Genomic DNA, 22,474 nt, shown 5'->3' on the forward strand with positions numbered 1-22,474 from the left:
TCAAAAAGTCCTGTGGCATTCTGAACACTGTTAAGTATATATATTTATGTAAGTATAAATACATGTATAAATAGTTTTATATACACACACAGGTTTATAATTCATGTATATAAATATATGTAAATAAGATAAGTATTATTCAGTAGATTCTGCATCAGATTTCTAAGCTGAGACAAAAGGGGATGATTCTGAACTTCATCCCACTGGCTCAGAACCATGGTAAGAAAACAGAGCTAAAGTGGATGTGTTGAGCTCAGCATTTAGCTAGAGCGGAGCTCCTCTACAGGCCATAAGTGAGTAGCCTCTGGCACTGAATGTCTCCTGACACTCATTGCCAGTCTTAGATTTTGGACGATGTTTTCTTCAAAAGAAATGTACTGATGAGCAAAACATTATCAGAGTTTGGACATGGGGCTTTGCATGGAGCCTGTAACATATGTATGTGCTAGTAATTGCCGTGCTGTTAGAAACTGCCGGCCATGTATGACCTGGGTGTGTATGTCTGTGCCAGCGTTGCCAACACTTCCCTTTCTGCTGTTAGACTGGACTGGTTTTATAAGTCCTTCAAAGAAAGTGCAATGAGCAAAGCTTTGGACCCCTCTGTTGCAAGAGAGTTGAGAAGTTTTTATCATGATATCAGATGCTTTTGGCGTTGAAACGTGAAGAGTTGTGGGAATGATTGATGGGGAATGGATGGTTGCAGTTCTTTCTGTAATTTGAGTATGTGTTTGTTGGGGACTGGAGGTTTTTGTCACTTTGAACTTGTTCCTTCTGATGATATTCTGGAGCTTTGTTGTTTGTGAAGATCTAGGGAGATGTAGAACATCGTTACCTGGCTTAGCCCATCAGCGAGTGCAGCCCCTTGTGGTTAGTTCATTGCTTAAAGTGTATCTCCTGTCACTGCTCAGAGTGATGTCTTCTTCTCAGAGTTCTTTGAAGAGTGCATCCGCAACGCTGAGCTGGAGGCCAAGATGCCCGTGATCATGAAGAACTCTGTGTACATCCACAAGGCTGCCACTCGTCGCATAAAGAGCTGCCGCTTCCACCGCCGGAGAGCCAGTGCTTCGTGGAATGACTGTAGGTATTGCGCAGCTTCTTTCTCTATCCTGCAGGAGCAGATAGGTACAGCTGAGGCTGACAGAGCAGTGAGGTCTGCAAATCTCGTTCATATTTCATATTCCCTAGTAGTAGAATAGAGCTGCAGAGAAGCTTGGAGCTTCCTTACCCAGAGAGCAGGCACCCAGTGTGCATACTGGTTGCCTGTCTCTTCGTGTATGTTGAAAAGTAACTGCTGTGATGGTCCTGGGCCCCTAAAAAAAACATGCTCAAAGCTGAATTAATCTGAATTCTTAATTGTAGACTGAGCTAGTTTGGGAAGGGACACCTGAACATTATCTAATACAAACCAGTGCTCAGAGTGGCTATCTGCAAGGTTAGAGTACGTTCTATATACAATGTGCAGCTGTAAATAAGAAAAGTATGTCTCCATGCTGTCAGCATTTTTCTTCTGAGAACAGTAAGGTGAAGCTGTTAGAGTGCAATGGTTAGCTTTTACCCCTTGCCAAGCTCTCAGTCCTGTTGATTGCATGGTTCATGTGCTCTAGTGAAGCTTTGTCTTCAGTTTGTGTCCCTGATGGATAGCACTGATCCTTCTGTGCTGCTCTCGTTTCAGTGAAGCAGTCCCAGTCCTTCATCTTCTCGCACTCAGAAGCTGAAAACATTGAAGAGCTGAAAGAAGCAGCCAAAAGACTGAGCCGGGACCAGCGCTTCAGGAAAACTATCTATCAAATCATGAGGTCGCAAAAAGATTCTGCTTCAGGGGATGAAAAGTGACTCTTGTTGGGAGGGTGCTTCTGACAGCAACTTGCCATTCAGCTCCACAAAAGTTACGCCATTGGGCTCTAGGCAGATTTGTCTTTTGGTGGGGAAAGTGGGGGAAAGTTGTGTGTAAGCAATTCCCTCAGTTAGTGGCTTTGCTTTAGTTTGAATGCTCCCTGTAGCCTGGCAGACCTTCTCTGCTGATCACTCCAAATCTGCTTGCTTCAGCTGCTTACGTTAAGCCACATTTTGCTGAGATACCATGGTCAGTGTTAAAGTGAACCACAGACCGTAGCTTAGGAAGTGCCTCTTCTTTCCTTTCCTGTCTAGTCTGTCTGCCAAACACAAGTGCTTCTGAGAAAGCCTTTGATCAACCTATGCTCCAGCTAGTGTAACCTCCCCAGCTGGACACAGCTTACCCTGTTCTGCCTGATCCCCTCGAGGAAATGGCTCGCTGCACCCCCCCGGCCAGTCAGCACTTCAGTGGGGCACATTTCCTCAAGACTGCAACAGTCCTAGCCTCCCAAGCACAGGCAGGAATATCAAATACAGGGCAGCCTCTTGGTGTTACATCATTTCAAGCAAATGGTAGCAACACAAGGTGAAGACAACCCAAGGATGTTATGGATTTGACTCCAAGGAGGATCATGTGCAGAGAAGAGCTTATAGGTAACACAGTGGCATTGATGCAAGTTGGAGGGAGGGTTGCTTTGTGCTGACTGTGGGCAGAATATCCTGGGGCCACCTTTGCATTTGTTTTTGCATTGGGACATCTGGCTGTGTCATTGTCAGAAGGAGGAGCAAAGCTGTGTGCTGCAGAAGGTGTTATCTATAGGCTGATTCAGAGCCTTTGACTCTGCTCTGGTGGCTTCCTCATCACCTCTGTAAACAAGCCGGAGGACAGGTGGGTGAGGTGTCTCCAGCAACAAAACCCACTCCCACCTGGAGAATTAAACATTGTCAGCAGCAAGCTGTCAGCGCTGAGAAGGTGCGGAAAATAATCTCTGTATGTGCTGCAGTGAATAGCCTGTGTTTAAGGCTTTGTACTGCTCTCTACCAGTTCTCTTAATTGCAGTCCAGGCTGTCTTGGTTAAACTGAGACCTCTGGTAAGTCAAGGCTGGATTGGGAGAGGTGTTGTGGACAGCCTATTCAGAGGTGGGCTTCTGGCTGGCCTCTGTCCCCTGCCAAGCATTCACCATGTGGTTACTGCAGGGAAGGATTTGCCCTGCATGTGATCATCTTGTACATTATAGGAGAAGAAACACTTTGTTGTGGAAACCTTGCAGCTTCTCCCACTGATTTTAAGCAGGCAGCTGGCGAATAATTACCCATGTTATAGTAATAGCGCTGCCTGGTGCTTACAGAGCATGCCAGGCACACTGAGTGACGCTGTTATCCCCGTGGTATAAATTGGGAAACAAAGGAATAAACAATACAAAGGTGAATGAAGTTAGCAGCAAAGGTACAGTTAGGGCTCAGGGGGTCTTAAGTGCAGACTTATTGGGCCTTTCAGGGCTGTACCTCTCATGAGTACCCCTGGGTATTGCATATGTCCAGTGACACTGGGGAGCTGCTTCTCTGTCCCCTGCAGACTGTGACACTGTCCAGTCCCAGGCTTTGGCTTCTGACCACCTCAGTCATTCCCTACCAGTTCAGTGCTGTTTCTAGGGCGAAGCCAGGGATGAGGGTGGGAAGGGAGCCCTGGCTTGCCAGCCAAAGGAGAGGCGTTGATGCTGGGTGGAGGAGCATACTGGAAGGGCGTGATGATCCTGGAGGGGAGTCACTCTGCTGTGACCAGAGGAAAAGCATTGAAGGCACAGCCTATACTTTCCATTTCAGGCAGTTACTGACCAGTATCCTTATGCCAGGCAATGGGAGGTTTTATACAACCCAAGGGTCCAGCACTGAAGGCTGACATTTTTGTGATGACAGGTGATGCAATAGGAAAAGAGAATTTGCATCCCTCCTTAGCATACCTTCATCCTTCTGTGTTTTTTCCACTTGTGCTTGCATGCTAGAAAGTCACAAATGAATTCTTGCTCCTACAAGGCTGTGAAGGGCTGTGTGAGAAAGCAATACAAGCTAGTTTTCCCCTTTACAATGTCCTCACATCACCTCTGGTTATTTTCCAGTTACAAGGTCTATATTGTGTGATGCTGGAAGGGACAGAAAAAAGGGACAGCCAGAGAGCGTATCTGTAATTCAGGCAGTTAGGAAAATCACCCTGTGGCTTGTGAATGCAGCACCTTTGATCTAGTACCATCAAAAGCCACAATATCAGACTTTACAGAAGTACTGTGCTCAGGGGGTAGCCTTTACTGTGCATATTGACAGCAATAAATAAATAAAAGTTACGCTGACACTAGAGTGAATTCCTGTGTGTTCTTGAGATGCTGTCACTGAAATTATGTTAAATTGCCTCTGCACGAGTTGAGACAAATCATTGTGACATGCTCATTTACTGCCAGTGCGCTTCCTCTGCTTCTCTGACTTGTGTTACGTGCTTACCATCACCTCCCAAAAGGACTGGCTGGATGTAAAATGCTTTCACCTTTGCTACCCACTTCCACTTTTAAAATGTGTATGAAGTTAAAGCTAGGATGTATCAAATCTAAAGAAGAAACCTCCCACTTGCTTACCTGAAGCCAGTGAGCACCTTTGTGTAACCAGCAAGGCATGTCCTAAGCCACCTGTGGGAAGGTGCCTGCCACCAGTCGTTCCTTGCTGCAGATACTAGTTCTGGGGAGGAATCTACTACCCTGTAAGCTCCCTGGCAGAATCAGCACAGAGCTGGGTCTATGCACCATAGCATCTTATCTAAGTGACTGTCTCCTTATTCTGTTTGAAAGGACACAGAATTACTGATTTCAATGTTACCTATGTATTTTTAATGCAACTCAGTAACAGGCAGATAGCTTAGGGAGCAACTCACCTCTGTTCAGATAACCTCCACTAGTAATCCTGGATCAGATCCCTTTCTCCTACTGGGAAACCTGGGAATGAGATGAGAACTCCCTCCACTGAGGAGAGTCCCTAAATTGTTCCCTGATGTCTGAGGATAGGAGAAGATATGGGATGGTTTGCACCTCTAAGGTTTCTCTTCAGAATTTGCAGGACAGCTAGACTGGCTCTGAAAAGCCTGTGGCAATTCTTCCACCACCTCCACCTTCTGGCTATCATCTGAGAACTTCTCTTCCCTCTGAAGACTTTCCCTTTTGTGCCCTTCAGAGACATTTAAAAATATGGTTTCATTTGCAGACACTGCCAAACATGAAGCCTGCTGATTCTCCTCTGCAGTGTCTTGCCTACTTTTTGCAGCGTGAACAGTGGCTCCTGCTAAGGTCAATGATTAATTTCATCCCCCACATAAGATGCACGAAGCCTCCAGGCTGTTTCAGTCCCTGGTGTAAAAGAGTGGCTCCTGCTGAAGAAGAGGGCTCTGGCAGCTCCCCTGGTGCTCACTGCCCCAAGGCTTTGCTCTTGCACAGAAGTAAATGGCAGGGAAAGGCAGGCAGTGCCAGCCCCGCTGCCTCCAGTGTGTGTTGCTTCTAAAGCAGGGAAAGTGGACAAGAAATGGAAACTGCCCTCGGGGTCAGAAGTCAATAATAAAGAATAAATGGTTGCTGGTGCGTGTTAGTATTGCTGTGCAGGGCACACAAGTGACACAGGCTGGTAGCAATTTTTAGCTACAAAGTATGGCTTTGTTTTCGCTCAAGATGGTAGGCAGGCTTTCCGCTTAGGACATTAGTGTAACTTTGGTGTATCTCTTAGGAAATAAGATGATAGTTTTTCACAGAAATAATCTATTTTGAATGCTTTTCAATGCAGTCACATTTTTTGTGGTTGCTAGAGGGACAGAAGATGGCTGTGTCTAGTCAGGAGAAGTTTGCTCCCAGGAAGTTGGCCATGCTCTAAATGTTCTGTCTGAGGCTTAGTTTCAGGCAGGTCCTGAGGCTTGCATGCTCCTTTGTGCTGGTGTGACTGTGAAGGACGCTATTATCATTAGCATCTTTCACCTGATACACTTGTCACAAGGACAATTATGCAGTTTTTCACCTAGTTCATGCACAATTTCTTATCCACCTAGTTTGACTGTGGCTATGAATGGGAGAAATGACCAAGCCAGAAGAATTGGCTGTAGTCAGTCACCTGAGAGCTGGGTCTGGAGTGGCTTGTCAGAGTGACAGTCACCATCAGCGGGGCCAGCTGGGACCACGACCTTGGGAACTACACATGGTTTGTTGAACAACCTGCAGTGCCCTTCTGCCTACTGAGATAACAGCCCTTCTTCTAAATTAAGTAACATTTACTTTTTACTGCAGGGTTAATTCTAAAGTCAAAATGGAGAAAGATCCAACTGACTACTTAATCAGATCTGTGAGTCCTTTCTGCTCCTTTTTGCCACTGCTAGTAAGTGCCGGATATGCTGTAGTGCTGGAACCAACAGCACTTTTTTTTTTTCCCCCCCCACGTTGGCAGATCTGGTACTTCGCAGGAAGAAAAATTATAAAGGCCATTTTGTGGGGGTAGCAAAGGCACCTTTTGTTAACTCAGAGGGATTGCAATAAATAACTTGGCAGAGTCATGTGTTCTTATTTTGCTCTATTATGAAAAGTGTAAACTTTGCATTGCTTAAAATAATAAGTGAACTCTGCTTACCCTTGAGGAGTTCTTGACTGCACCCCTGCCTCAAACCTTTCTGTGGAAACCATCCAAGAACAGAGGAACCAGTCCTTTCCTAGAGCTGCTGCCCCCACCAGTTTTTTCATTAATTCTGGGGGCAGGAGAGAGCCTCTGTTTTCCTTCATACGTCAGCAGCTGCCTCCAGGAGATACCAGCCCCTGCTCCTGTGGCATGAGAAAAACAGGTTCCATGTTTTGTTGTTTTTTTGTTGTTGTTCCAAGCTCTCCAAAATAGGAGTAAATAAATTTAACATCTCCATTTTAATAAGGGGGGCTTGAGGTGTTTATGATGGGTGTGAGAAAACTGACTCACTGCAATGGGATTAGGCCCTGCTCAAAAAAAGTGCTGATGCTCTCAGCCTTGATGGAAGTATGGCTGGAGGCTTTTGTTAGAGTCACTGCTGAAAGCACAGCCGCAAACAGGGCAGCAGCATGTATGGCAGAGCTCTGTCTTTGGGACGGTTCACAAGCACTCAAGGACCCTGGGTGACAGAGGTAGGCTGTGATCTTAGGTGCACTCATCTCAGTAGCCTTCGAGGCTGTGAGAAGAATTAAAACGACGTGGCAAGAAGGTGGGAATGCTGTGGCTTTTGTAGCAAGATAGAGGACTGGATTTACTGCAAAGATTGACAAAGAGAATGAATTGTAACTCACTTGAGAATAGCCACTGTTTTAATTTCTCCTTTCCTTTCCTGTTTCTACTGGAGGCACAACACTTGTGCTCACTGTAGGTGAGAAGGTGAGGAAGCTTCGCTGGGAGTGAGATTGAAAGGTAGGAGTGCAGCACATGTGACTAAAAATTAGAGCACTGCTTATAGTGTGTTGGTGTGTTTAAAAAACAAATTGTGTGCTATGGCAAGTGCTTCTTAGTCAGAGAAAGATAGCTGTCCTATTTCTCATTAAGCAAAAACCACCTCAGGTTCCAGCTGGAGTCCAGTCCCAGGTGCTCAGAGGAAAGGGGTCTGCAGCTAAGGCCCTCTTTTCCTCTCCCCAGCTTACTGCTGCTGAGCAAGACACAGTGAGAAAACACAGCCGAGCTTGCACTGGTATGGCCCAGCTGAGTGATGTGGGGACGTGGCTTTTGGCTGTTCTCCTTTGTGGGCAGCTGTGTGCATTCAGTGGCTGCTCAGGGGGTCAGAAGTCAGTCTTGGTGCTGGAAAGTTTTGGGGTATCTAAATGTTGACTGGAAGAGGCTGGAAATTCCTGCAACTCTCGGTGGATTTGGATGTTCAGAAACTCCTCTAGCCTGGAACAGCAGCCCTCCAGATCCCTCTCTGATCATGTGTGTGGTACTTCAGATAGATGCTCTGACCCATGAAGAGATGCAGGGAATAGCAGTGAAGCCAGGCACTCTTTCTCTTTCTGCTCCTGTTTTTAAATTTCTTTTGTAATTTCTCCCTGCACACAAATACAGAACAGGTATGGTTTAACGTGGAACTTGTATTTAGATTAAGAGAAACAACGCTCAGGCAGAGTTAGCTTTCCTCCCTATGTAGGGGGAACATGGGCTCCAAAACAAAGACAGAAAATTCCCAGGCTTTTAAAGATATCATAGGTGGGTAAAATAAATGTGCTTATCACATGTGCCAAGCTTGGATGAGGAGGAATAGGAGGACACACTGTATTTGAAATCTAAAGCCAGACTGAAGTAAGGGAGTTGTTTGGAGGAGATGTTTTAGCCCCTTGCTTTGGCTGATGCTGAAGGAGCTAGAAGAGAACATGTCTGCTAAGTTCATGCTCTCCTTTTGGTGGCTGCTCACTACACAGGAAATCCCTCCAGCTGTGACCAACTGCTGCTGAGTAAGAACCTTGCTCAGAAGCAGTGGTGGTGGCTGTGGGTCCAAGGAGCACTCTCAGACCTGTATGCAGCAAAGGACATGCATGGCACCACTCCCAGATAAACTCAGAGGGGCTCAGTGTCGTGGGAGCCTTTGGCTTCCCCTTGCAAGTGGGCTCAGTTGGCAGCTCTGTGCTGGCACCCAGGAGTGGAGAGCCCCATGCGCACTGCCTGAGCTGCTCCTGCATCCCAGCCTCCCCACTGCCAGCACACCAGGGCAGACCTCTGCCAGCGAGCTTCCATCCTGCAGTGTGGAAGGGGGGATTTAATGAGCCAGCCTTAGGAAAGGCCATCGGGAGCAGGTGTGGGAGCTATCCCATCCACTTCCTGAAGGGAGAAGAGCGTCTCCCTGTCCCTCCCCTCTAGCGCTCTGCTATATGCACCCTGTTTTGCTCTGATGTGCAGTGCAGGGAGGATCCAGAGGCTGGCTCTCAGGAGTCCTGCATGTGGGCTCTGCTTCATTCCCAGACCAGGACAGGACAGGTAAGGGGGAACAGTTGTTTTCCAGGAGAATTGGAAGTGAAAGAGCAGACCTAGCAGGGAAGCAAAGAACAACTATTATGGGTAGCACCCTGCAAAGGACTAAAGCATCCTGATAATCTTCTTTTCCTTGTCCAGAGAGAAGGAAGCGGACTTGAAAGATGTTTCTGGGCCTTGGTTCTGGTGCGTTCCCTGTCCAGGAGTTTTGGTCCTGTCTGTACTCGAAGAGGATCACAAAGTTAGCAAAACAAATACTGTTTTACATGAGGAACATCCTCTCCCTTTCCCTCCCTGCCCATCCAGTTTCCCCCAGCAACAAGGAGGTATGTAAAGGGCAAGCTGCCTTCTCCCCACCTTCCCCTCCAGCCTGCTCCCTCAGCGTTCTGTTTGTTCTTTTTTGGCTAATTGTGGCTGTCTTCCCGAGGTGGAAATTAGCATCACCCCAGCAGGCTCCACGGCCCAGGAGCGGTGGGAGGATGGTGCTGCCCCCGGCAGAGGGAAGCCCACCCTGCCGTGGTGGAGCTGGGGAGCCACTCCCCTTGGAGAGTGCAAAGGAGGTGAGACGTGGCTTGCAGACGATTGTAGCTGCTCATGCCTTTTTCATAACACTGTCTTTCTGTCTAGAAAATATTATTCATGTGACTCACAAAGTCGTTCAGACTTGAGCGTTTCATGCAGAAAATGCACAGAGATGGGCAGTGAACACCCGGGGCTGTTAGCAGGCACCTCCCTTCCCTGCTCCACAGCCCACCCCACATTGGGCTTTGGGCCAAGCCCTGAGGGGGACAAAGGTAGACAGGGAGGTGCCTGCACCCCCCTTGCCTCCCACCCTCCAGCATGGGCTCTTCTAGGGTCTGAGCAGCAGGTCCTGTCCAAGTGTGTTCTGCAGGGACAAGGGACAGGCTGAGGAACCAGTGCCTCCACCAAACCAGTCTGAGCCTTCACTGGTGTCATGGATCCCTTGCAAGCTGCTAACAAGCACTGAATCCGACTCACCTCTCCCTCACCATATATTCACACACACATATACATACATATGTGCACACACATGCATATATATGTAGACACACACATAAAAAGATGATGTGTATTAAATGCATATCTCAAATATATGTCATCTATCAAAATAAATATTTCATAATGAGATCTTTTAAAAAATTTTCTTGTTTTACCTGAAAATAATTTCTGATTTTCCCCCTGATTTTCTTTCCTCATAGGCAGAGAGCACACCGGAAAGTTTTACTTTAGGGGGAAATGTGGTATGGATTATAACTGAAGGTCTCCTTGGAGGCTTGTCTGCTGTAGCTGCCATTCCCAGACCCACAGAGAAAGCTGCATGTGGGCAAGCAGCCCTGGCAAGGACAACAGCCTGTTGGGACTTTCTGTTCCTCCACCCTGCAGCAACCAGGTCAACCATGACTTCAGTTTTTCTGAGTCTTTCAGTGACTAGTTCAAGACATGCAGCTGAGCACCTTTCCAGCTCCCCTGGATGTGAGGGTCAGTGGTGGCAGCTCCTGTGGGCAGAGCGGTGCCAGTGTAGAGGGCAAATAGCCTGTCCCAGGCCTGGGGCTGGGCCATGAGGCTTGGGGCTAGCACGAGTTTTCCTTGCTGCTGCCTTTATCTGGATAAATATTCTCAAATCGTGAGGGCTATAAAACTAACACATTTCCTAGTGCTAGTATCATGTCAATAAGCCAAGTCAGACAGCTGGTGTGCCGGAAATTTCCTCAATGTTTTCCTAGCCACGTGATTTAACAAAATACAACTATATCCTAAGAGCCCTGGAAACACATCCCTCTTAGATGCGTTGGTGATGTTTTAAGTGCCTCTGAATGTCACAGAAAACAAGTAACTGTTTCCTTGGAGGAGGTGGTGTGGTGTCCTAAACAGTGGGCTCGTGGGGGAGATGAAGGGAGGGAGGCAGCTGCTGAGTTCCTGTAGCTGCAGTGCATCAAGGAAGAGGTGGTGTTATAAAGAAAGATTTCCTGCTTTAAGGCACTGAATAAATTTGAATTGTTTTACCAAATAATTGGCCTGCACTTATTACTGCTGTAATGGGATAGACAGAGAAGCAGAAGCTGTGGCTGCTTCTGCAGCAGGAGACATCAATTATGGAAGAAGGAGGACATGTTGTATAAGGTCAGGAGACAGGATGGCAGACAGGACTATATTCTGCCTTTTCTCTGCCTGACCAGGTGATGTTTGCCATGATAGGGTGTGAGTTCCCAAGGCAACACAAAATGAAACCGCCCTTCCTTCTAAGGAGAAATGGGTCAGTATTTGCCATCCCTACAGACCCAATACCACAGCCTGCCACATTATGGATGCTAATTATAGTAGTAAGGTCATGACTTCAGCTCACTTTCTGGAGGTTATGTGTGGAGAAATGTGAATTATACAAAAGCAAGATGTGGGTACTCATCTTTAGATGGACAGATGCACCAAAGACAAATCAGATTTTATGGAATCTCCTCTCTCCTTAATCTTCAGAGATTTATTGAAAAGCTTAAAGTTAGGAAAGACTGCTGCAGCCTCTAACGTCTTATCCTGTCTGCCACAGATGATCACCTACTTAACACTGGGTGAATTCTGATGTTGTTCTAATCTATGGTGAGAAAGGCTTGGGAATAGGATCTGCAGCATGTCATCTCTGGCACTTACTGGGGATTTCCCCACCTGTGTTAAGGCTGCCTGGACTGACACACACCTAAACACACCCCAGCATGGACCCTCCAGGAGGTGTTCAGGAGCAGCAGCCAGCTGGGAAGCACATGGGCGGACAGGTCTCTGCAGCTTGGCTGTGCATGGAGACCTGGAAGGCAGAGGGGTCCCCAAGGGAAACCTGGCAAACCCAGCTGGCAGTGCTGGAGCAATGGGAAGGAGAGGAACTGAGGTGCTTGGTGAGGCAGACTGTCTCACACAGCAAGAAAGATCTTCAGGCCACACCATTTTTCATGGAACTGGCACCACTAGTAACGAAAAACAGGAAAACAGTGACTGGCCCAGGCTCCTCACACTCACTGCTGGAGGGGTTCTATTTAATTATGTACATTTGCCAAGGGTTGTTTGTATCTAAACATATATGGACCATTTTTTTTTCAGGAAGATGTACAGTTATCCAGCCTAGTTGCTGTAGCCTTTAGATGCTGGGGGCTAGTCAATTCTCTGGAAAAGATGATCCTGTTCTTGGTGACCATGCTGTCAGCTGGAGCATGGTGGAGATGCATAGAAGTCACGAGTAAAATCTACCTGTAGGGAAGAGGTGAAGCTCAGTGAACTGGGAAAAATAGTCCAAGCAGAGGTGCCTGGCTGGAGTTTTGTGAGAGGAGAAGGCTGCTCATGCCATCTCCCAGCTGACCTGCTGAACTTATGTAGCCACTGCCCTTCCTGGGGAGCAGCTTGTAACCTGGCCAGAACAAGCTCTGAGGTACATATCCTGCCACAGCCTGAAGCAGCAGCCCTGTGGAGAGACGCACACAAAGGACAGGTAGAGCAGTGCTTGATTGTCATGTGGTTAAAAGGGTCCCTTGCACATCTGTGCTCTAGAATTGAGATGTGGTTTCAGGAAGGGGTTGTCCAGCTTTCTGCTATGGCCAAAGTGGCTTTGAGACTTGGGTTGTGGTAGCTGCAGATCCTGGGGCTGCAGGACAGCAGCCATAGTAGGGATGCTGAGGAGACAGGGTCCCTGGCAGGCTGCAAGCCAGTCAACTCTCAAAACGCAAGATCCCCCATCTCTGCTCTTGAGAGACACTTAGTGATTGAGGGATATTTTTCCTAATTAAGAAAAACATAGAAATATATGTAATGTCAGATTTCCCCAAAAGTACAAGAAATGCAGGTGGGAAAGGGAGATGAGATGAGGAGCAGCAGCCGAGTGGGAAACCCAAAGCTTTATTAGTGCTCCATTTTCCACATGAAGCTCTGTGGCGTTCTGTTGTCTTCTCCTGAGATGAGAGATGAGAAAAAGGACCATTATTTGCAGCTAACTCATCCAGGCCCCTTGCGGGGCAGGCAGGTTACTTATTCTACCTGCCAGTCCTGCTTGTAGTTTGTTTAAATAGCTCTGTGTCTCTGCTGTGTTGTTGGAGCTCAGTGTGTGGAAAGGGCACTGACATCCGTGCCCTGCCCCAGGAGGATGAACAGCACACATGTAACCTCAGTGAGCCTCGCTGGGGAGGACATGTGCTCTTTGGACACAATGCATTAAGCTCAGATTCAGCTTATCAACCTGCCCATCTATCTTGCTTTCCTAAGAAAATGAAGTGTTGGCAGTTGCTCAGTCTCTCCCACCTCCCCACAGTCATGACCTCTGTTCACCAAGCTTAACAGAGATCTCAAAGATGATCTGGCCCTTCATGTCTCAGAGCTGAAAGTAATAAAAACATTTTTATTTTGATTTATAGCTGAAGAACGGTGGAATTTGCCAAGCAGGCTCTGGGCTAATCTTGTACCTTGAGGTGGGAGCTGCTTCTCTTGCATCCCACACCAGTGCTGCAGGAAGCATCTCTTTGTGGGAAGACGGAGGAGAGCAGTGCCTCTGGCTGCAGGGTGGCCCTTGCTGTTCACAGGTAAGGCACATGGATTTGGCAGGATGTGGGTATGTCACAGACAAATCATAATACCCATGGTCTTTAAGGAGCAACTGGACTGCAAAAGGCGAGATGTACTGAGGGAGGTGAGGAAAATGTTGCTTTTGAAAGGCACGACAAAGAAGATTTAGTGCATTTTTAATTTCAACCAGAGTCTTAGGGACCTGGCCTCTTGGCTAAAGTGGAGAGATGAGGGTTCCTCCTCTGCAATTACTGTCATATACATGACCTCGAAGGAGTCACCTGGGGAGCTGGGAGCTATTTGTATCACCCAGCTTTGCGTAAAGAGCCTCATCTTCTCAGCCTTTCTCTATAATCTCAGTTTACGCCTTTCCCATCCATGAGAGGGGGCTGATCTTGGGCAGCAACCAGGGGACCGTGGCTCATCCTGCCTGGATGTGCACAGAAGGTCCCAAGGCATTCACAGCAAAGCCGCATGAGCTGACAGCTGGTGTCAGTCTCTAGTCAGAACCTGGTTTTGTAGCTCTCTGTGTCAGGAGTTCTCACCCTTTTACAGTGGCAACAAACCTGGACTCCTTATATTTAAATCCTGAATGAAGAGTTTTTTCAGTGATGCCTTCAGTTGTGCTCTCACAGCCCAGAGGGGCTGCCCTTGTATGTGGTGAGCTGTGGGACTGGTAGGCCCCGCAGCTCTACTCCAGCAGGCTACCTTGCATGGGAACAGGACTTCCCACCTTCTGCTGAAACCATTGCATAGGACCTATGCCCTCTAAAACCGTATTTCTAGATGTATGTGTTTCCCCTGAGGTCAGTTCTTTCCTGGCCCAGACTTAGTGCTTGGTTATTTCTTCATAGTCTATTAAAAGCTTTTCCTGCATAAGGTTCTCTCTTTAGTACATGGTGCCAAATATATCCAACCATCAAAACCTTCTGCTCTCAGAGGGATAGGTTTGGCATAGGGGGTATTTATGGGAGGGGGACATGTGTGCACAAAGCTGAATAACATTTTTCCTGTGTTCATCTTCCCCTGCCACCAAGAGGCATCTTAGGGCAAGTGGGAAAAGTCACACTGCACTTTCATAGCATCTTAGTAGTGTTACTCTCACACAAACAGCAATAAAGCTATGGCCTGTGGGCTTGCAGTGACAGTTCAGCTCCTCATTTTCATGCCAAGCTCTGGCTGTGTGGAAAATAATTCCTTGACCTTGTGGTCAGGGGCCGAGTGCTTTGCTTAGTGATTAAGCCACTGCAGTAGATAACACGCCATGTTTAATCCCTTTGGTAGCTGGTCCTGTGGAGGGGGGGTGGGCAGGAGGGGCTGCAAAAATACAGCAGCTGATGATAGGTCTGGAGACCTCCAGAAACGGTGGCAACAGTGCATAAACTGTGGGTGTATATGCCCATCCTCCTGAGTTAATTTGGTGGCAGACTGGAAATAAACCAGCATATTTAGGGCACTATTTTATCAAGTGATAGAGCCATATGGTGCAAAAACCCGCAGTCGTCTGAGGGCTTAGGCATGTTAGAAATCAGGGAGTCCCTTTGCGTATTGATCCTGTCTGCTAGCTGGCATATATAAAAAGGTTTATGATTATTTTCCTCCATTCTGTTGATGGGGGAAGGGACTCCTGAATAACCAACTAATCCTGCTGACTTGAGCTAGGGAAGGATGAGATACAACCTTTCCTGCTGCTTTAAAGTTGTGGCTGGGATATGGCTGTGAAGCATCCAGCTGGCATGCTGGAAAGCCCCACAAGTCTACCTTAACGTCCAACAAGTGCAGCAAATGCATCAGAGTGTGGATGCACGATCAGGTTTTGAGGCTGTACAAGTCATCAAGGGTTGAAGCCCAGTCCCTCTGGTGATATTTAGGGTCATCTCTGCAAGTGAAATTGGAGTGAGAGCTTTGACCGACAAGGTCTGACCTAGGAGGTGTCATCCTCCCAGCCAGCCTGCTGTCCCCTCCTTTCTGCCAAGAGTCTGCTTCTTGCCCCTGCCAGAGTAGGAGAAGGATATCAGCCCAGATCCAGCCTGCCAACAGTGAAACACTATTTTTCTTGAGGCAGAACCCATTTCTTTTTCAGCAACCCTCTCTTCCCATGCTGTCACTGCATAGCTGAGGGTTATGATTCCCCTTTCATCTGGCTTTTCCCTTTCAGAAGGTCCCTGCCCTCCTTGGAAACAGTCCCAGCCTCAGGTTTCCTTTGGCTGTGGTGTCACCTCTGTTCGGACACAGGAATGTGCTAGTTGTCACCATGGGCTTGTCCTTGGGCAACTGACCTTACCAGGCATGAATCCAGCCCCAGCCCCGCAGTCTGGTGACTGAATCAAAACAGTTGCTCACAAATAAAGCTGTGCATCGATCTAGCCTTTCTGTGATACTGCCAGCCAGCTCTCTGGTTCCCTAGCGAGAAATGGCCTATGGGCATATCATAGGTCTCTACCAATCCCTGGCAGTTTGACATTAAATTTGGTCTTTAAGGAAAAAAAAAAAATCAAAAGCAGAATTAAGACAGTCATTAGCAGTGATGCACTTCCTCATCCTGTGCTCTTGAGATAGGCACCTCTTTTGCAGCTCATCCTCTGATCCTAGCACTGACACACAGTAAAATGCTTCAAGTGCCAGCTCCCATTCAAACATAAAAGAAATGCTCCTCATTACCCTCTCCTTCAAAGAAGCCCCTTGGGGCACCTTTGGGTGCTGCTCCAGAGCCCAAAGGGTGGTGAGTTAGCTCCATCTCCCTCCTAACATCATGGGGTGCTGCCTGTCATTCCCCCAGAGCAGCACCCATGCAGGCCTGGGGTGGAGTAAATCACCAGGCTGGGGTGTTCCAGAAGGCATTTCTCTGCTACTGTAAGGGAGGAGCCTTCAACAGGAAGAAGACCTTAAAAAGTTCAAAATTCATCATGACTCTCATGTAGGGTCCCAGTCCTATTTTCATTATGTTGTCTGTTCATTTAAGTCTTTCATGCACTTATATTGAGCTCCATGGAGCTGGCTTCTCCAAGACGTGTTTCTTTGCTGTAGTGGTGTGAGAGCCATCATTGCTGGAGATGGCTAGAACAGCTTTTCCATGTTTCTCCACTCAGCTTTCCAGGCAACTCCGACCCTTGTGGGAAAACATTGCTCTTTTCTTACCTGTGGTCCTAGGAATACCTTCCATCATTCTTCATTCCCTGAGGGTATCCAAGACGTGTGTGAAAGGAGCTGTTTGGCCATGCTCATCTGTTGCATGAGAGCTATAAACTGTGTCTCCTATGATTTGAAGGTTATTTAAATCTCCCATTTTGCCATTTCTTTCTTCTCTCTCATGTTCAGCAATGCTTTCCTTTCCTCTGGGAAGACATTTTGTCCCTTTGCATTTGTGTCTCCAACTTCTCCATAGAAAAGACTTATCCTAAAATTATACATCTGATACATTGACACTCTGGCCAGCCTTGCCCGCTTGCAGGATGCCTCCCTGTACGTGAGGACATTGCAGTGTGTTGTCATGGAGAGGATTCAGACAGTATTGCTAGGTCAGTGGATACTGTACAGCAGGGGAGTTTATACAGTGCTGGCATCAGGATGGACAGAAAGGACCTCTGTGGATTTCAGGAGACTCGGCAGAAATTCCCCTGGTAGCTTACAGTAAATTTTCTGTGCATCTGGGGACCTGCAGGCTGTGACTGCATCATGTGGCATCTGCATTATAGTACAGTGTCTTTGCAGGGAGGGATCTGCAGGTTTCCAGAGACTTCAGGAGCTGCATGAAATCTACAGAGTAGCACAGTGTAGTCTGATCAGGGACACTAAGAGAGACCAGTAGCTCTGGGTGTGAACATCACTGCCTTCAGGAATCCTGGCTTCTATATTTTTTTTTATGGAATCATAAAAAACATCATTAAAATACCTGACTGTGCAAGGAGGTGTGTGAAGATTCTTTGAAATGTTGTAGGAATCACAGAAAGACAGAGTGCCTTCTGCCTGGAAAATATTAGGACTCACAGCACCAGAGATGTGAGTTGATTTGACAGCTACCATGCAAAGCGGTATCTACAACAAACCTAAGATGTCAGGTGCTTTAGTGTTGCATAAAGCCCTGAAGGAACCCTTGGCTTGCCTACCTGCCTAGCATTTTCTGAGAGCTGGCAGGTCAGCTCTGGTTTACTGATACAATCCTCCCTGGCCTTACTTTCTCCTGCACAGCAGTAGGTGAAACTGCTAGCAGAAAAAGCAGTGTCATGACTCAGAGCTGTTAAGGTATGTCTAAAATTCCTGTTGTGACAGGTCATGCAGGCCTGTATAAGCTAATTATGAATTTACCAGTAGAACTCAGGATGGGTTGAAAAGCCCATAAGGAGAAACTGGAAAATACTGGACCCGTTAGCCCATCCTAGGCTCTGCACAGCTACAGTTAAACTGTTAGTGGGACTGAGCTGGTGTGTTTAACACTGGTCTGGTTGTATCCACACCTCACTGGCAGTCATCATGGTGGTGACATGGTGGATGTATCTTGAACAGGGTGCCAGCCTGTCCCCCAAGCACAAGCAATGCTGAGTGCGGAAAGGAAAGCTTCACCCTCATGCAAGAAGGGGCACCACTTCCCATGCCAAGCACGGGTCTCAGCATGGAGGGCAAACACCTAGTCACATCTTCTGGGCTGCTAGTGCTCGCCCAATTTGTGGTACACTGTCTGGGAAAACAATGCCAAGGAAGCAAATTAGCAGTGGTGCTGCTATTTAAAAACCAAACAGTAACACCCCTTTGCTATGTGGCAACGTCCTAGTTCTTCTATAGGTTTTCAAACTACATCACCCAAAGCCCAGATTCAGACAGTTCCTGTAGTTGCTCGTGCACAGGCACACCTCAATTTAAGGAAAAGCAGGGCAAATTAGTTGGCTCGAAGCCTCTACAGACAAGTGGAGACTGGGCTGTACCCTGTGGAGTCAAGGGGAGCAGGAGCCACAGGCCTAAACTGGCCAAGAAACAAGGCCAGCTTGAATCTGGTGGGAGCTGAAAATGGTGCCGAGGCTCCTAGACAGCATCCAGGTGAGGGCTGCAGAAATCCCCTGATGAGAGCAAAGTGTCAATTCTCCATTGGGCTGCATGTCAGATGTGGGCTGAATCCACCCAGGAAGGCTGTGTAGTGGTCCCTCTACAGTGAAAATACTGCCTTTCTTTTCATGGATCTCACCTTTTCCTTGATGTCTGAAGAAACAGCTGTTACTGGGAGGTAAACGTGAAGCCTGTTTTGTTCAGCATGCACATGAGACAGGTGTACAGGTAGCAAAGCTTGCGAACAGAGCGCCCCCCCCCTCCTAGGGTCTGACAAAACGCATGCAACTTGGCAGTTAAAACTCTCAGCTGCTGGCATAATGGTCGGGGCTTTTTCCAGGAGAGAAAGGAAAACTGTTTTACCTACACATCCGTGAGTGCTCTCTTTCTCATTTATTTTCCCACTTCTTATAAATCATTAAAAAATTGTCAAAAATAGCACAGCTTACTTTGGAGGTGATTAAAAAAGAGAATAAATTTTCCCATCACTCTCTTACAAAACAAAACATTCCCAGTAGCATCTGACAGACACAGAGCCAAATATCTTACTCCCCACTGTTTAGCTTGCTGTCTGACAAGGTGCCCCTGTGCCAGCCACTCCTCCTGTCAGTTTAAGCAGACGTTGCTTTGCAAACACCCAGGAACACGGTGTGCAGCATGGGGTATTGACAAATTCGTCATCCAGACTAAAAATAACAACGGATCTGTGACCCTCCCACCCCATTGCCCAGATGCAGTGCAGGGAGGAGGAAATTTTCAGTAAGCCCTTGGAAACGTAACCTATCCCAAGCCACTGTGATTTACATAAATAGTAAAAAGTTTAATATATGTAGACTGTATTCATTCCTGCAGTAACTCTGCTGCTCTGCTGGCTGTAGGGAGGTAACTAATGGAATGAACTGGGTCCTCTAATGTGCAGGAAGAAAGTGTTACTGTATGCTGTTGTACATAGAGATATAAGCGATACTAGCTAGACAGGATGGTCTAAGGTTTCTCAGTCCATGCGTGCTCTTTCATTTAATGTTTCCCTCTGCAGCTCCTGCCCATTTCTGCTAATGCACCTTCCTACCACCCTGCCTCTGTCCCAGGCTGGCAGCACAGCCTTATCTGTGTCACTCACCTTCACACACACACACACACACACACCCCCCACCTGAAAGTGCTTCAAGGTTTGGGTGCTGGCAGCCTCAAACCTTCCTCCTCCATGAAGCACCAGCTGCTGAGCAGACCCAGAGGAGCTGTCACAGCAGGGGCACAGGGATACCCTCCCCTTGCAATTAGGAGCGGTTAATTAGCAGGCTGCTTGGGGAACAGAGAGGACATGAGTTGAGAGCTCCAGCTAGATCACAGAGGCCAGCATGGCCTGAGGCAAGTCACATTAGTTCTTTCTGCTTTAGTTTTCCGTACTGTACTTACGCTGGGGGCAATGACTAGTTTACCTCACAGCCAGGTCCTGACATTAGATGTGGGGAGCTGTGTAAAGCACAGAAGAACAAAATAGCACTGGCACTTTGGTTTTGTAACACAGGGTCTTTCTTACTGCCAGAGTGGTTTTGTAATGGGGATTTCTTGCTGAATGGCAGGGATGTAGGAGATGAGTGTAAAGTTGCCCAAGAATGGTTTGGGTCCTTTCAGACTACAATCTTACAATAACAAGGTCATGTTTCACAGCGAAGAGCTGTGCTCAAAGAATGGGCTAAGGACAAAGAAGTCAGACCTAGAGCTGAATTTTTATGCCCTAGTGTTAAGAGGCATGCGGGATGTGGGGCATTTCCCACTATGAAGGCTCTGAACACTGGCATTCCCCAGGGTGCTGGTTGCTCTGCATAAATGGAGAATGTGTTTCCAGGTATCTTGTATGGAAGAGTTTTGCATTTTTTTCTTTTCCTGGTGTTTTCTCTTCAAAACATCATCTAGTAACATCTCAGCAAAAAGAAAGGCAGAGCTGCCTCCTGCCTAGATGCAGAAGCATTATGATTTTCTTACCATGCCTCAGTACTGGCTCTTTACAGTGGATGCTACTTGTGTGTCAAGGGGGCTGCACTCCCACAAGTTGTTAGGTGCTTCATTGACTCACATTAGAACATGCCTGTACTGCACTGCAAAATAAATGTCATGAGGCTCATTTCCAGAGACACTGGGCTAAGCCGGTGTTTTCCTTTTTGCCTATGACAGACAGCTTTCTTCTACAACTATGACTGCTAAGTCAACTTCCAACAAACTTTATTCCCTGAGATCTTGACTCAGCAAAGCATTAAATTGAATTTAAACTTGCATGCTTTGAAGGGAGCCTGTGTGATCTGAGAACAGGCAGATCCTTCCCAGAGCACCTCTGCTCTCCTTCAGGTGGCAGCTTCTCTACTAAACAACAGCATAGTCACAGGTCTGCAAAGAGAGCCACAGTCATCACCTACAGTGTCCTGCATCAGACCAGTTTTGTGCCTCGTCCTTATACCTCCCTGCATCTGCTTTAAGAAGAAAAACAACAGAAAAAAAACCAAAACCAAAGCCAAAACCACCCCAAGTCACAACCTTTCAAAATGGCATTCTAACTATTACATTTTTGTCTCTGTCACCAGAGGAAGAACACCCACAGCTGAAAGCAAATCTCTTTGTTCTGGTGTAACAACTGGTGGTGATGAAAAGCCATCCTCAGGTAGTATGCGATCAGCCTGCCTCTCTCTGAGGTCAGTAAGGGAGCAGAAAATGTCACCTCCCTGAAGAAGTTGCTTTCCTGATGACAGCAGAGGTGGCTCTGGGGCTGGAACTTCTGGAACTCTAGTGGTTGATGGGCTTTGTATGCAAATGCTGTGTTTCTCACATCTCCATGTCCAGGTTTGGCTTAGTAAACACATGCACAAAAGTCCGCTCTCAGACCTGTGCGGACTGCATATTCAGCATTTGTTTAGTGAACAGAATTCCCCTGGCATCAGGAGAAATTTCAGCGCAGAATGAGCCTGGAGCTCTACAGGCATTAGAAGAGAAACACAGTATGTAACCAAGGTGAGAAATCTAATCCTCCCATCTCTCTTATCCATGTGGTGAAAGAATTTATTATAAACTGGTTTAAAAAATACCTTGTAAAATATTAACTAGTGGTGGTGCAGCTGCTCCTTTTAATAGCTTTTGAATGTGTCTGCCAAATTCAACCTTGACAGAGAGATCATGTTTTAGTGATGAATTCTGTGTGAAGAGGCAGCATGCAGAAGAGATTGCTGGCACCCTCACTGGCACTGAAGGGCTCCAGCTTTAGGCCAGATGCTGTTAAAAACTAGACAATCCACATAAACAGGATAGTCTGCAAACACTCAAAACATGCAGAAGATTCATTCAGAGATCAGGCAAAAGAAACTGCTCTTTAGGCAATGTTTCTTTCCCATGTGTGAGTTCTCTGATGTCTAATACAAGATGAACTCATCCTGCAGCCTTGGTTTGACTGAAGTGAGAATCACAGGGCAACCACCCAAGGAAACCAGACTGCATGGTTCTGGGGCCTCTGAAATTACTTGTCTTACTCTGCCATAGCCAACAGCGTGACAAACCCTTTCTGATATGGTCTGCTTTTTCATGTTGTCTCACTATGCAAAACATGAGTATATCATGATGGGAGTTTTACCTGAAAATGAATGCCAGGATTTGGTCCTGTAATACTTTTTAGAACATTTAAACGATATTGAAGTCCTTCTCCCTAATGTTTCAGTATTTCAACTTCAGAAACCCTGTAAACATTCAGAGTAGTTTCTAGCCAGTCAAATTCTAGCAGTAGTGCTAGTCAATGGGCAGTAGCAAGCAGTGCAGTGATTTTCAAGTTGTGTTAGAGGTGCATCCACACGTCAGTGCTTGGCTTTAGATTTGAATGTTTAGTGGCATTGGATCCAGATTTTTGGTTGCCCTGTTAAATCTACGGGATCCAACATAAAACCTGGAGTTAGACACCAAATGTTTAGGAATTGAAACATGGGAAAGTGATGGTGGCTGGATCTAAGATGTGTTAACAGTCACAGAAGTTTCCTGGTAATTGTGCTTTTGTTTCTGTGGCTTTTGAAGTGCAGGTATTTCAAGGTCTAG

The 22,474-nt window shown here is 46.9% G+C and overlaps 1 protein-coding gene across 4 annotated transcripts in view; it reads left to right on the plus strand.

Annotated features, from left to right (window-relative positions):
• The window catches only part of PLEKHD1 (pleckstrin homology and coiled-coil domain containing D1), a 29,072-nt gene extending 26,554 nt beyond the window's left edge, over positions 1-2,518 (plus strand). For 3 of the 4 annotated variants that reach the window (XM_026849641.1, XM_026849642.1, XM_026849644.1), the window contains 2 exons: positions 928-1,077; positions 1,673-2,518. In XM_026849641.1, the coding sequence (XP_026705442.1) occupies positions 928-1,077; positions 1,673-1,833 (311 nt within the window). In that variant the 3' untranslated portion in view covers positions 1,834-2,518. Of the gene's footprint in view, positions 1-927; positions 1,082-1,672 lie in introns of all 4 variants that reach the window. The other variant, XM_026849643.1, reaches the window with a different exon arrangement.
• Positions 2,519-22,474: the final 19,956 nt, after the last annotated feature.

The sequence above is a fragment of the Athene cunicularia genome, assembly GCF_003259725.1.
Source record: "Athene cunicularia isolate RWA chromosome 5 unlocalized genomic scaffold, athCun1 chr5_part1, whole genome shotgun sequence".
Lineage (NCBI taxonomy): Eukaryota > Metazoa > Chordata > Aves > Strigiformes > Strigidae > Athene > Athene cunicularia.